Source organism: Parasteatoda tepidariorum, unplaced genomic scaffold (assembly GCF_043381705.1).
Source record: "Parasteatoda tepidariorum isolate YZ-2023 unplaced genomic scaffold, CAS_Ptep_4.0 HiC_scaffold_1339, whole genome shotgun sequence".
Lineage (NCBI taxonomy): Eukaryota > Metazoa > Arthropoda > Arachnida > Araneae > Theridiidae > Parasteatoda > Parasteatoda tepidariorum.
In genome coordinates, this window is record NW_027261383.1 from 1 (window position 1) to 13,222 (window position 13,222).

A 13,222-nucleotide genomic window follows, 5' to 3' on the forward strand; every position below is an offset into this window, starting at 1 on the left:
CCCTATAAACATAAAAACGGCTCTGGTTCAACCCCACTGATAAGCTTTTAGTAGGAATGACGAAGCTTGGCTCTTGACGTAGCATGGTTTGGACTAAACAAATGATTCTTAAATTTTTTGGGGTATTTATCTCTTCACAACAATAGGTATATTTGAAAAATTTTAACTTTTGTTAAAAACTTTTCAATCTGAAACAAGTTTCAAATGAAACCCTCGTTGCAAAAAATTGCAAACAATTCACAAAATGTCCGCCTTTATTTTTATATGTATGCTAATAACGTATGCTAATAAAGTAGTAACAAGTTTTCAGTTTTATTAAAATATCACATTTTCAAGTATTTCATCATTTTGCAATTTATAACACATTATTATAAAAATGAACATCAATGAAACAATGAATTTAACAATTTTCAGCCCAGGTGAAAAATGTGCTTAACGATTTTCAACATCAGTTTTTTAAGAGTTTGGTATGGATATGAGAAAGGCATTTTTCTTTCTGTTGTTGGAATACATTTTCGAAACAGCCGCTGCAAAGCTTACCGTAACAATTATGAAAACAATAGCAAGGAAAACTACTCCCAATCTTATTTCTGGAATTAAAAATGAAAACAATTATTAATGTTGAGGGAGTCAGTTCTTACTTCTCTATTTTTCACAGAAATTTTCTGTCGATTCTCTTATCTTGTTTTGATAATAACTTAAATAATAGTTAAAATAAATAAAAAAAAGCATCAGTTTAGTTCATTTGGACGACACTTATCAACAAATGCAGTGTTATCAACCCGGAATTTCTTGTAAATCAGAACGATAATAGTATATAACGATAAAGGGTAATACGAAAATAGAACAGTAATAAATAACGATAATAGAACGATAATAATCAATAAGAAAGCAAAGCATTTTTTTAAAACTTTATAAATATTTAAAGCTCAATATGCAAATTCAGTCTTCTATAAGATTGTGCAAATTGCTAAATTTCATTAAGCCAATTGTGAATCATCAATTTTACAACCACTTAAATATTTAGAAAAATCACTAGGGGACGGGATACCCTTATTGGTAGGGCGTTCAATCCCCTCCAGCCGAAGACTCCCCGTGTAGTAAATGATTACTGGTGCATGTTTAATCTGTCGGGTCACAAAGTCCTCAATAATCCCATAAAAAAAATCAATACCTCTAGGGGTACTGAATTGGAAATTGATCTTTCTCTGGTTCAGATCAAAATTACATTCTGTGGATGTATGAATGAGTCCACCCTATAAACTGGCTGTGACTATAGTCACAGCCAGTTTATAGGGTGGGGTGTTATAGTGCTTGACTGAAGTTGTATTCTTGACCATCGATAGCGCCACTGAAGAACAAGAAACGCACCTTTGCTAAATTCGCATGGTTTCACCAAGCATACTTACTGGTTGGCAAGTGGCATTAGAAGCGACAACAACACAACAGTAACTCTAGTGAAAGTCGGCAGAACTGCAAATGTAACAACTATCGAGTCACATATAGAAATCAAAGTCTGGAATTTGATTATTGGACTTTTTAATCAAAATGAATCTGATTATCATAATACTTTCATAATTTAAACAGATAGCTGAATCATATTCCGTTTCTCCAATAAAACCAGCAGTAAAAACTGCACCGCTTTCAGCAAAGGAAATTTTGAAGTGGTGTAAATAAAACTTGCTCAATTTTTTAAATTCATTTTGCATACACTTTAAAAAGCCTGTCTTCGGGAATACTGAATCAAAATGGCGCGTTTTATTATAACTTATGAATTTTTCAAGTAATGGTGAGCAAAATAACTTTAAATCAAATTTACAATACCACGAATCATACATTGAAACGCAAATTTTGCTATCAATAGAAAAAATATTATTTACAAAGCAGAGAAAATTAGAATTTTGATAATTGTTCTAGCAGTTTTGTCGAACTATCTTTTTTTCCAAACACGTCTTTCAAGTTACTTTTTCATAAACATGGATTTCAAATTTCGTTTATTCTCTTAAACAAACATGTCGAGTTATCTATTTTTTAAAACACGTAATTAAAGACGTAATTTAAAACACGTACACGTTTAAACAGTAAATTTTTTCTTAAACACACATTCACGTTTGTTTTCTTAAATATGCATGCCAGCTATTTACACAAATGAAAACAGGGAACGATTTTTACTTTATTTTAAGAAAAAGAGCAAAATGGGAAACGCCCATAAGCAATTGTGTTTTCAGATGTTAGCTAAGCTCTTCGCGGACACCTCTGCCACGTAGTGGCCTGTGACGAAGTGAGACAATGGCGCTTAGATCGCATTTGTGTAGAGATGCCTCATTTGCTTGCTGAAACTTGTAGCGTAAGGACGTTTTGAAATATCGTAGCTAGGTCCAATCCTTTCTTTTTAATTTCTCTGTTTACCTATCCTTAGTATTGCTAGTCATCATGGTCTAGACCAGGGCTGTTCAACTGCAAAGTGCCCTCGGGCCAGAATTCCGGTCACTGATCACCTGGCGTCAGCAGTTTGAAAAAGTTGAACAATAAACTCTTACCTCTTATAAAATAACAATTAATCGTTGAATTATTAATTATAAAACAATAGAACAGAAGGATTATAAAAACAATTTGCTCACATTTTCATGGGAAAACAGAGGCCGATCAGCCTAAGTAAGAAGTTGGCGGGCCTCATGCGGCCCGCGGGCAGCCAGTCGGGTAGCCCTGGTCTAGACAATACCACAAGATGGCGAACAGTTGGAAGACTTGAGGCGAGCCAATCATAGGCTACCTGTTGTAGGGATCTCGTTGCTTCGAGAAATGTGGTGTCCACTCTGTAATAAAAATTCACAGAGACAGTGGTCCGCCGACCTGGTCAAGGCAGCAAAAGGGTCACAACACCAACTGATGACCGTTATTTGAGACTTACGAGAAAGATAGGTCAGCAACACAACTGTCTCGCAAAGTGATTAATGCACAGAAACATTCATTTCACTAATAACAGTCTCTCAGAGCATTGCAGAGAGCTGGCATGCATGCAGACGGCTTGTATGTCAGGCGCCCCGTAGTCTGCATCTATTTGTCAGTGAACCCCTAAAAGGGCACCATGCCCCTGGACGCTTGCTTGCAGCTCGAAGACCTGCTCCAATGACCATCGATAAGCTCAAGAGTGCTTTGGTATAATAGTGAGTGCGGTTGCCACAAAGATTGATAAGGACGCTGTAAAACATTATGAAACGCCGATGCTAGAGTTGTGTAGCTTTTAGAGTTGATCAGATCATACACCCTACTAGACATGTATTTCTTTGACTGACGGTCGGTCAGCTGCTATGCTGGTCGAGTATAGTTTGTCTACGGTAAGAACTTCCCCCGACACAAAGTCTGAGGCCATCTGCTGCTATAGAAAGAGGAATAATGCATTTCAGGGAGGGTAGCTACTCTTCACACTAGGGCTAACACAATAGACCGAAGAAAAAGATTCCCGAGACAAAACCTATCCTAAACAGTGACTCCATATCCCTACTTGAAATAGTTATATCTCGTTACCATAGTCACCGCCACGGATTCAGATGAATGGCTAGGGGAGTACTTACTTTAGACATACTATAAACTGTTTCCTTATTTAGGGTAGTAAGTTGTGCTCATTTTGGTTTTTGCATTTATTGCTCCTATATCGAATGATAGCTTGACCAGGTTTGGTTTCATTCGTTTTGTTATTTTTATTATTGCAAAAGAAAAATATCTATTACTTTAATTGTTTTTAATATGTATTTTTGTATTTTTTCAAACACGTATCTCAAGTTATTCTTTTCTTAAACGCGCATTGCTTTAAAAAAAAAAAAAAAAAAAAACACTAGCATTTTAAGTTTAATCTATTTTTTCAAACACGTATTTAAAATTATTTTTGTTTTCTTATTCATACAATTTGAATCATGTCCATTTTTTTAAACCACGTATTTCAAGTTGAGTTGAGGAAATAAAAATGACTTGAAATAGGTGTTTATAATAGATATAGGAAGTTAAAATAAAGTTAAATATAAATGCAATGATAGATATAGTTAAAAATTGTTAATAGCATTTCCAGCTATATTTTTTAATCGCGCAAATCAAGCTATATCAATTTTTTTAAAGCGCATATCCAAAACACGTTAACGATTTGTCAAAAATAATGTTTCGATTAAAACAACGAAGTATTTAAACCATTAAAAAATTTCTAGGTATTTCCTTCTGAAACATTTCTCTCTTAATTTTAATAACAACTAAACCCAACTGAAAGCTGTAACTTACCTTCTTTTTCAAACTTTTGAGAATTGGATTCTGGCAACTGACATTCTTTTTCCCAATCATCAGGTATAAGATGCTTCGTATATTCCGTGAAGTACTTCAAAGGGCAAAATTCACTGCATCCCTCAAGTTGCAGAATATGAGGTGTTTGGGAAATCTTTTCAACATCTGTGGAGTTCAAGTAAAGCAATCGAACAAAATATGTATCATTCATGCCACTGTAAAGCTCAATGAAAACAGTTGCACAGTAAGGGGGCTGTTTCAGGTCAAAAAGTTTTAAAGACATCAAGAGGGCGGCTAAATTTGTGTCGTGCTGTAAGAAAGAAGAAAAACATATATTTTGATTAGCACTACCTTTTCATGACCGAATTTACATAAAAGTCTCATTTTAAAATAGCTGAAAAATTGATAAAAACATATTTTTTCGTATTTCATTTATCAAAGCAATCAAAAAAAAATCTTATGTATTAGATCAGTGTTTCCCAAACTTATGACTTTTGTGTACCCCTTCTAAATTTTTCGTAACGCTGTGTACCACCAATAAAGAAATGAATGTATTTTTTTAAAAATATGTTTATTTTTATTTTTTGGTATAAAATTTTGTTAATAAGTTTATTTGCATCACTGAGAAGAATGATATTGCTCTTGCTGTGATAACAGTTCATCATAATTCGGTTCTCTTGTGGTCAATTTTAGTCTGAGATGCGATTCCACGACCAATAATCTATTTCTTTTTTTCGAATTAATGTCCGCGAATGCTGAAAAAGAGACTTCACATAAATATGAAGTTGGAAAAGGCAAAAAATATTTCACAACTTTTTCTGTTGAAACTGGACTCATTTTTCGCACATGTTTATTTTTCAAGAAAGGTAAAAATTATATTTTACAAAAAATAATAAAAAATAAGTAGAATTTATTACAAACTTTTACTATATAAAAATTGCACTAAAGTTAAAAATCAGAACTGGCTGTTGGCATTACTAACTGTTAACTCTGCAAAAAATAGCCAGTAGAAAAATACGTAATCGTAAATTTTCATGGCTAGCTTTGTTTTTAAATAAATTTGTTTTAAAATTTTCGATTGTTCCAAGATATTTCGCATAAGAACGCGTACCCCCGCGAAACTGTTCCCGTACCCCTGGGGGTACGCGTACCACACTTTGGGAAACACTGTATTAGATCAATAGTTTAAAAGTCAATCATAGAAAGTGATACAAACCATGGATGTTTTTTTAAAGTTAAAGTATAGTTACTGATAAAAGAAAAATATTGACTTATTTTAAATAGAATTAAGTTAAACAATAAGCAGACAGGTTAAGGAGTTAACCTCATACCAGGACTGTCCCAAATCCAATTTCGCTTCGGGCATGGTTGTAATTTCTCTTTCTCTCTGTCCTTCTTGAGTTATTGGGTTGAAATATTTTATCAATATGGTGCCCATTAACAAAGAGATCAACAATACCACCCGTTAAGTCTCACGAGACAATATGCTGCCAAAAAGTGGTGGGCATTTAAAAAAAAAAGTAAATTAACAAGCTATCACTTTTTTCTAATTATTTTGATAAAAAATTTATAGCAAAACTATTTCATTAGTATTTTTTATGAAAAAGTAATTATCCGTCAATACCATTTTTTTTTGCTTAATTATTACTTATAACATATATACATAGTATATTCAGGGGCTGAAAACTACCAAGTGAGTCTTCAACATGTGTAAACTGTAAGGGCCACCATCCCACCTGCTTCACTGGCTGCAGTGAGCGACCAAAGAAATTAACAGGAAAAAGACCGAAGAACATCAAGAACAAGGCTACTAGACTTCTCCGCATCTTTAAAGAGATGCAAGAGCTCCTTCAAAACACCGAACTAGTGACGATGCTGCAATCACTCCTTTTGAGTCTTCAACATGTGTAAACTGTAAGGGCCACCACCCTGCCTGCTTCACTGGCTGCAGTAAACGACCAAAGAAATTAACAGGAAAAAGACCGAAGAACATCACGAACAAGGCNATTTTCCAAAAATAAAATAACACTATTAATCTATTTTTCTAATTCTTTTTTCAAATTCTGATTTTTTTAATAAGGTTTTATAAGACATACGAATTTAAGTTATTGCTTTTGATGGGCTCGATTCCGGATTTGATGGGCTAAAAATTGCGGACTAATCTGCCAAGTGTATATATATATATATTTTTTTTTTTAGAAAAAATAACACTTAGAAAGCACCTCTCCTGAAAAAAAATTTCCTTTTTACGGAAATATTCGTCTCTCCCGTTTAATTTAGTACAACCTGAAGAAGACCATTGGATCGAAGATTTTTTTTAATTATGATTTTTCATTTTTGGAAGCTTTTTTTTTAATTTTCTTAAATATACTTAGTAAGAAAACTTAGAACTATTTCATGCGTTAAATTCTGGCAATTCATTTAATTATTCAAAATATACTTAGTACAAAATAACAGTAGCATAATAACTACAATAAGATTACAACATAAGAATAACATAATAATTACAATATATTCACAATATAACAATAGCATGATAACATTTATCAGAATAACCACAATTTCAAATAAATTATGGATTGTCGCTTGGTTAAAAATCAAATTACAGTTGCCAAAAATCAATACTTGTTCCGCAAAATATTCCTAACTCCCTAAACATTTTTGACCCTTTTTTGGATCCCCAGGGTTTCGAGGACAACTTTCTAGGGACAGATGCTCTAATCAAAAACATATTCATGCCTTTTTTCTTGTATTTAAATATTTCCATTTTGATTTACTTGTATTGGTATTCATCCAATTTCTTCCATAAATTGTAGACATCTGTTTCCCTAGTGTAAAGCAACACTGCCAAGTGTATATTTTTTAATAGAAAAATAACACTTGGTGTTGCATCTCTCCAGAAAAACATTACTTTTTCAGGAAAATATTCTTCTCTCTCAATTATTTTACTACAGCCTGCAGTAGACCATAGACTCAACAATTTTTTTAAAGTTATGATTTCTAATTTCAGACGGGTTTTTTTCCAAATATACTTAATAGGAAACCATTGGATTCTGGTAATTTTCAAATTAATTTAATTACAATATAACAATAATTACAATCTAATTACAATGTAAGAATAACATGATAACTAAAATCTAATTACAATAAAAGAATAATAAAATAACTGCAACATAATTACTATATATGAATAACATAATATCATTTATAAGAATAACTACAATTTCAAATAAATTATGGATTGTAGATTGGTTAAAAATCAAATTACAGTTGCCAAAAATCGATACTTGTTCAAGAAAAAAATTCCTATCTCCCTAAACTTTTGTGAGCCTTTCATAAAATCCCAGGATTTTGAGGACAACTTTCTAAGGGCAGATACTCTAATCATGAACAGATTCATGGCTTTTCTCCTGTAATTGCCGATTTCCTTTTTGCTTTTCTTTTATTCGTATTCATCCGATTTCTTCCATAAATTGTTGACAACTGTTTCCCTAGAGTAATGCAACTCTGCTAAGTGTGTATTTATTAAAAACAAAATAACACTTAGAGTTGCATCTCTCCAGAAAAACATTACATTTTTAGGGAAATATTCTTCCCTCTTGTTTATTTTACTGCAATCTGCAGTTGACCATAGGCTCAGCGATATTTTTTAATCATTATTTATTATTTTTGGCAGTTTTTTTTATTATTTTCCATTTATACTTAATTAGGAAACTTAGAACCAATTCAATTGGCAAATTCTGGCAATTCTTTTAGCTTTTCAAAATATTCTTATCACAGTGTAAAAATAACATAATAACTACAATATAATTACAATATAACTATAACATAATATCATTTATAAGAATAACTACAATTTCAAATAAATTATGGATTGTCGATAGGTTAAAAATCAAATTACGGTTGCCAAAAATCAATTATTGTTCAAGAAAAAAATTCCCAACTCCCTAAACTTTTTTGACCCTTTTATGGATCCCCAGGGTTTTGAGGACAACTTTCTAGGGACAGATGCTCTAATCAAAAACATATCCATGCCTTTTTTCTTGTATTTAAATATTTCCTTTTTGATTTACTTGTATTGGTATTCATCCAATTTCTTCCATAAATTGTAGACATCTGTTTCCCTAGTGTAATGCAACACTGCCAAGTGTATATTTTTTAAAAGCAAAATAACACTTGGTGTTGCATCTCTCCAGAAAAACATTACTTTTTCAGGAAAATATTCTTCTCTCTCAATTATTTTACTACAGCTTGCAGTAGACCATAGACTTATCGATTTTTTTAAAATTATGATTTCTAATTTTAGATAGTTTCTTTTCCAAACATACTTAATAGGGAAACCATTGGATTCTGGCAATTTTCAAATTATTTTGATTACAATATAACTATAACTACAATCTAATTGCAATATAAGAATAACAGGATAACTAAAATCTAATTACAATAAAAGAATAATATAATAACTACAACAAAATTACTATATATGAATAACATAGTAACATTTATAAGAATAACAACAATTTCAAATAAGTTATGGATTGTCGATTGGTTAAAAGTCAAAATACAGTCGCCAAAAATCAATACTTGTTCAAGAAAAAAACTCCTAACTCCCTAAACCCAGGATTTTGAGGACAACTTTCTAAGGACAGATTCTCTAATCATAAACAGATTCATGGCTTTTTTCTTGCGCTTACCGATTTCCTCTTTGCTTTTCTTTTACTGGTATTCATCCAATTTCTTCCATAAATTGTTGACAACTGCTTCCCTAGAGTATTGCAACTCTGCTAAGTGTGTATTTACTAAAAACAAAATAACACTTAGAGTTAAAATCTGTAACATATTATTTTAAATAAAATAAGTCGCAGGGCAGTATACTTTTAATATAGAAAGTGTTTCAAAATAACATTTGTCTTAGAGCATCTCCTCTAAAAAATATGGCTCTTTTGAAAAAAGACATAGGCTGTACATCAACCAACGGAACGGGAGTACTCAAGCATATGTATAAAAGTGTGATTTTATTGAAACTGTTAACCTAAGAGAAACTTCATGTTTGAACAATTTAAGCCTAGACAGAGGTTGCCACTGTGACTTATAGTTTGAAATAAAATAAGTCACACAGCTACATTGTTCCCGAATGACAATACCTTTTCACGAGATTCTTGCAACAGCGAAAAGACATTGCACAATCTATTTTTTATAAAAGAAAATATTTTTGAAAATACATTTTTTTTTGCTGCAATCCAGAGGCAATTCCGAAAATTTACTTAATATCTATTCACAGAAATATTTTTGGAGTAATTGAATGGAAATTACTACCTAAGGAAAAAATATCACTAATCACAAGAAGTCCTACCTTTTACTTTTTATTTGTGTAAGTCCTGGGTTCGAATCAAGGAGAAGGCATGGAAGTTCCTTCATTCTGTGAATTATCTGTCCTTTCTGTGGAAATAAAGTTGGCTCATCTAATATAGTCTCCCTGAAAGCATGGCCAATAAATCTGCTCTACTGATACCTAAAAATGACGAGTGTCAATCAGAAATGGAAAAATGATTTTCTGTGAATTAACATTTAGAACTTTCTAGAAATATTTCTATTAAATTATTGCATCTTTCACTCTGCTATATGGAATACTTATCATGCATTTAAGGGGAAAGATAATGGAAATAACATCAGAGGAAATAAAAGCAATACGATTCAGCTTTTACCAAGATAGCAGTGAAACACTAAATTAAAAGTTAAAAATTCTAATGCTTGTAATAATGTCTATCATTAGTTTAATGCAGTAAGCAGCTTTAAATTGAAAGCAATGCAATTCTCATTTCCTCGTAAGGGGGGGGGGACACTGCATTAAATTTCCGTGTTTCAGAATATAAAAGACGATCAAGATATGAAAGACGATCAAGATATGAATAAATCATTTGCAAACCAATAAGTTCTGATTTTAAAGGCAATACCCTTGCCTCGTTTATCCACATTTCTTTTCAACAGGAGTCGATATTTTCTTCAGTTATTAATTTAAACAAGGAATCATCTTTATTTTTGAGAATCGCAAATATATCGCCGGGATTGTTATTCGAGAGAGATGTTACAAATTGGGCATATTTTTAAAAAATTAAATATGCCTCAAAGCAACATCTTTCCTAAATAACATTGCGTAACCGTTAGTTAATTTATGGTTTGAAGCTTATTTATGAAATAACTAAACGATTCAAAGATTTACCTTTTTACGTTTCTTTGTGTAAGGCCTTGACTCGAATCCCGGAGATGGCATGGATTTTCTTTCATTCTGTAAACTATCTGTCCTTTCTGTGGAAACAACGTTGGCTCATCTAATATTGTGCCCCTGAAAGCATGGCCGACAATTTTGCTCTACTGATACCTAAAAATGACGAGTGTCTATCAGTTGGATATTGGAAAAAAACGTTTTTCTGTGAATAAACATACAAAGTTTCTTGAAATTTTTCCATTAAATTATTGTGTCTTTGACTCTGCTATCTGGATTAAAATTACGCATTTAAAGAGAAAAATAAGAGAATTAAAATCAGAGGAAATGAAAGCAATACAATTCAGCTTTTACCATGATAGCAGTGAAACACTAAATCAAAATATAAAAACTCTAATGCTTGTAATAATGTCTATCAATAGTGTAATGCATTAAGCAGCTTTAAAATGAAAGCAATACAATTCTGATAACCCCATAAGGAAGGGGGGACATGGAATTAAAATTCAGTGTTTCAAAATATAAAAGACGATCAAGGTGGGAAAGACGATCAAGATATGAAAATGAATAAATCATTTGCAAAACAATAAGCTCTGATTTTAAAGGCAAAACCCTTGAAATACATTTACTTTGTCTATCTAGGTAAGTTTTCTTAGAACTAAGAAATCACTTACCTCATTTTATCCATATTTCTTTTCAACAGGAGCAGATATTTTCTTCATTTATTAATTTAAACAAGCAATCATCTTTATTTTGAGTACCGCAAATATATCGCCGGGATTGTTATTCAAGAGAGATGTTACAAATGTGCCATATTTTTTAAAAATTAAATATGCCTCAAAGCAACATCTTTCCTAAATAACATTGCGTAACCATTCGTTAATGTATGGTTTGAAGCTTATTTATGAAATAACAAAACGATTCAATGATTTATATTTTATGTCATCTTGAAATCAAGAAATCTTTTAAAAAACGGCAACTTTTGAATTAAAATGTAATCAATTTGAATTTTTCAGCTCTTATAACTGACGTTGAGCAACCGACCTAGTTTGAGTCTAAGACTGTCAAATTTAATGTCCATAGCCTTGTAACTTTGAACCTAACCCAGAAGACATGGGAACTCCATTTTCAAACATCATGGGGAATTAGTTTTGTAGAGGATAGTGATTGGAGCGAACATAAGCATCCTAGACAGAGACTGAAACCACCGTGACATATTATTTGAAATAAAATATGTCACAGAAATTCTTCATATGCACAAATGAATTTTTGAAAAATAATATTTGTCTGGATTAAACATTTACCTCGAATAACACTTGATTCTGTATTATGTATTCGTATGAGGTATACCGTAAATGCTTTAAAGACGACAGCAATGAAAAATATGAAAATGATTGCCTAAGCTGACGTCGTCAGGTGGAATCAACCTCGAAAGCTATAAAAGTTCAAAACCTTTTCGTTCGAGACAGAAATGTCTAAAAATGTGACTCTCTAAGCACCAAAGATTTTTCAAAAGGTCCAGGACGAGAGAAAAGAGTAAAGTTTTGCGTTCATTTTTCAAACTTATTTTAAATAACAAAAATGCAAATCTGCAGCTTATCAGATATTAAAATTTCATCTAAATTAAAATTCATTCAATCAATTTTGTAATTATGAAGCAATAAGTTTAATGATCACAAATTCAAATACTTGATCAATTTCTGAAAGTTTCAATTATGTAGAGCATCGAATAATAGCAAGTTTTGAAAAAAAGTAAGTATATCTATGTATATGTAAAAGTTCTTTTTAAAAAATAATTAAAATATTATATTTTTAATTTACCTCTTGTCCAAACAATAGCAAAATCCATCTAGAAGTTGCCGATATGACTATCTTCCTGGACGGGGGTAACTTCCTTGTTCTAACTTAAATCACAGTGAATCCCAGAGCAAAATCGGTCCACAGTAACATTACCTTCTGACGTGATTGTTTCCCAAAAGCATATTACTGTGGCACAAGTTTTTTAATATAAAATTTGTGCTACAGTAATATCTCTTCTGAAAAACAATAATGTGTTTTTGAGCTAAACATAAAATTAAGTAATGCCTCGTTGTCTAACTTTAGGGACAAATGCGTCATCTCCAGCATTAGACTCCTGAGGCCTGTTAAAATACAAAAAATACATTAATTATTCAAGAAAATTTTAATTAAGTATGTCATTCTCATAAATTATATTTAAATTATCTAGCAATTAATCAATCTTTAAAAAGTATTAAACGATTTCATTCTTATAAGACAAGTTTAAATCTGTCTATAAATGTATGAAATTTTTTAGGTACGGTTTTGAAAATGCGCATAGGTTTATATTTATTACTTTATGATATGGAAATAAAAATATAAAAAAGAGTTATCACTATATTTTTATGATTTTCCTTGTTTTGACAAGTGTTTATTTTCTTGTTTTAATTTTTACTTCATAATTAACAATATTTACATAAGCAAATACATCTCACTCATAATTTGATTAGTCAATAAGAAGATATTGTTTTTATATTTCTCCGTTGATTTTATTGATTATGTTCAAACCACTTTTGTTGAATAAAATGCAGAGAAATTGTTTCCTTAAGAAGATGCTTGCACTGGGGATTATTTTATAAGCAACAGAATAATATCAAGTATAACATCTCCTCAGAGCAACATAATTTCTTCTTTCTTTATTCCATCCCGGCACTTCAGACAACAGTGTACCCTAGA

The 13,222-nt window shown here is 31.5% G+C and overlaps 1 protein-coding gene across 1 annotated transcript; it reads right to left on the minus strand.

The window, feature by feature from the left end:
* Positions 1 to 293: 293 nt before the first annotated feature.
* On the minus strand, positions 294 to 4,579 carry LOC122268435 (putative acid phosphatase 5; the record flags this gene model as incomplete). Its single annotated transcript, XM_043056896.2, is given in 2 exon segments — positions 294 to 590; positions 4,270 to 4,579. Coding segments are annotated over 2 exon segments (444 nt in total), but the record flags the coding sequence as incomplete, so codon positions are not given.
* Positions 4,580 to 13,222: the final 8,643 nt, after the last annotated feature.